A 1,595-nucleotide genomic window follows, 5' to 3' on the forward strand; every position below is an offset into this window, starting at 1 on the left:
CCCGCTCGCGGCCTCCGGCTCCCTCTCCTGGCCGCCGCGGCCACTGCGCCCGGCGGGCCACAGCCCAGCGCCAAGCCCTCACCCTAGGTCCCCAAGGGTCTTCCCTGCGTGTCCGGCCTCGCGCCCGTGCATGGGCCGGTGACCAGGGTCTACTCCCGTCGGGCCAGCGGATGGCGAGGTGCGCTGGGACGAGGTGTCCTAGGGGAGGAGCGGTGCTGGGAGGGGACTGAACTGGCCAAGCCCCCGCCCCTCACTGCCACCAAAGGGCAGATATGCAATCCCGCACAGGGTGACTTTGTATCCATCGGGGCTGCGGCCCTTACTTTGTAGCTGGGGCCCCCTGTCTCCCAGAGATCAGGACCAAGAGGAGGCGCTGGGCCGGAGACAGGCAGGAGCGAGGGCTGTGCGGAAGCCTGTGCACAGGCCCCCTCGCAGCAGGGGCCAGGCCTCTGATCTGGCCTCCCCGTGCCTTCCACCTGCCTCTCCACCCAGCAAATAAACTGAGCTCTGAGACAGCAGCCAGGACGGTGCACATTTGTTACACAAGGAGAGGGTCACTGGCCCCATACCCAGGGAAAGTTTGAAAGTGGGAGCCTCTAACCATTGGCCAGAGGATGTCAGGGACCAGCCCAAAGTCGGTAGGTTCTAGGTCTGGGCAGGCTCGGGGGATTGTGATGCTGAAGAGCCAGGTGGGCCGAGGTCCCCGGGGGCCAGGCTTGTGCGCTGGATGCCCTCCTGGTACTTGCGGCGGCCAAGCTCCAAGACAGCCCGCACCTCTTCGGCCACGTCCCGCCGGTCACTCTGCTCCAGGGCCTCCACGAGGAGCCCCACAGCCCCTGGCTGCCCGGCCTGGCGCTCAGCCCAGGAGAAGAGCATATGGCGGATCTGCCCATCCAGGTCGTCCCTGGGGGGACAGGGAACGGTGAGGGAGGGGCCCGGCCCAGGACCACCCTCCCAAGATGGGTTCCTTCCTCCCTGGGCCAGGGGCAGTCAGACCCTCCCTTTCCTGACTGTTTGCCCTGCCCCCACCTCCCCTGGACAGAACTTCAGCCAGCCTCCAGTAGGCAGGCCAGCAGCGGGAAGGGAGGCTCAAAAGAACTCACCGGAACTCATGCCGGATGCGCTGCAGCTCCCGGTAGGGCAAACCCAGGTGCAGGGCCACGGCTGGCCAGTCAGGGCCCAGGCGCCCGGCCACATTTAGCAGGTTGCTCTGTGTCAGGAACCCAGTCTCGGCGTCGCCCAGGTTCAGAGGTGCCAGGGAGAGGCCAGCCCCCTGCCCTGGGCCCTTGGATCCCCGCAGTCTCTGTGGGGAGGACGCAGTGGCAGTGAGCCCGGGCCCCGCCCCCGGCTCCAGCCCATACCCCTGGCCACCCCCTTCCCCCTCCACACACGCTCCCCCCGCCAGGCCGCACCGGCAGCTTGAGGGGCAGAGTGGCCATCCATGGGGCGTCTGCACCCCTCTTCTGCCGAGCAGCTTCCGCCTCCTCAGGCACCTCCTCTGGCACCTCTCCTCGGTAGAAGGACACCTGTGGGTGGGATGAGGCGGGCTTCAGTGCTCTGGCCGCGGCCCAGGCGGCCCGGGGGGCCCTACCCCT

At 68.1% G+C, this 1,595-nt stretch overlaps 1 protein-coding gene across 1 annotated transcript in view; it reads right to left on the reverse strand.

Annotated features, from left to right (window-relative positions):
• Positions 1–518: 518 nt before the first annotated feature.
• PIDD1 (p53-induced death domain protein 1) overlaps positions 519–1,595 on the reverse strand; it is a 5,865-nt gene continuing 4,788 nt past the window's right edge. Inside the window, exons 15-17 of the mRNA XM_024749368.1 lie at positions 1,413–1,526; positions 1,104–1,303; positions 519–904 (exon numbers count right to left, since the gene is read on the reverse strand). Coding sequence (XP_024605136.1) covers positions 646–904; positions 1,104–1,303; positions 1,413–1,526 — 573 coding nt within the window. The 3' untranslated portion in view covers positions 519–645. The remainder of the gene's footprint in view (positions 905–1,103; positions 1,304–1,412; positions 1,527–1,595) is intronic.

The sequence above is a fragment of the Neophocaena asiaeorientalis genome, unplaced genomic scaffold (genome assembly GCF_003031525.2).
Source record: "Neophocaena asiaeorientalis asiaeorientalis breed wild unplaced genomic scaffold, Neophocaena_asiaeorientalis_V1.1 scaffold43, whole genome shotgun sequence".
NCBI classification, from domain to species: Eukaryota; Metazoa; Chordata; class Mammalia; order Artiodactyla; family Phocoenidae; genus Neophocaena; species Neophocaena asiaeorientalis.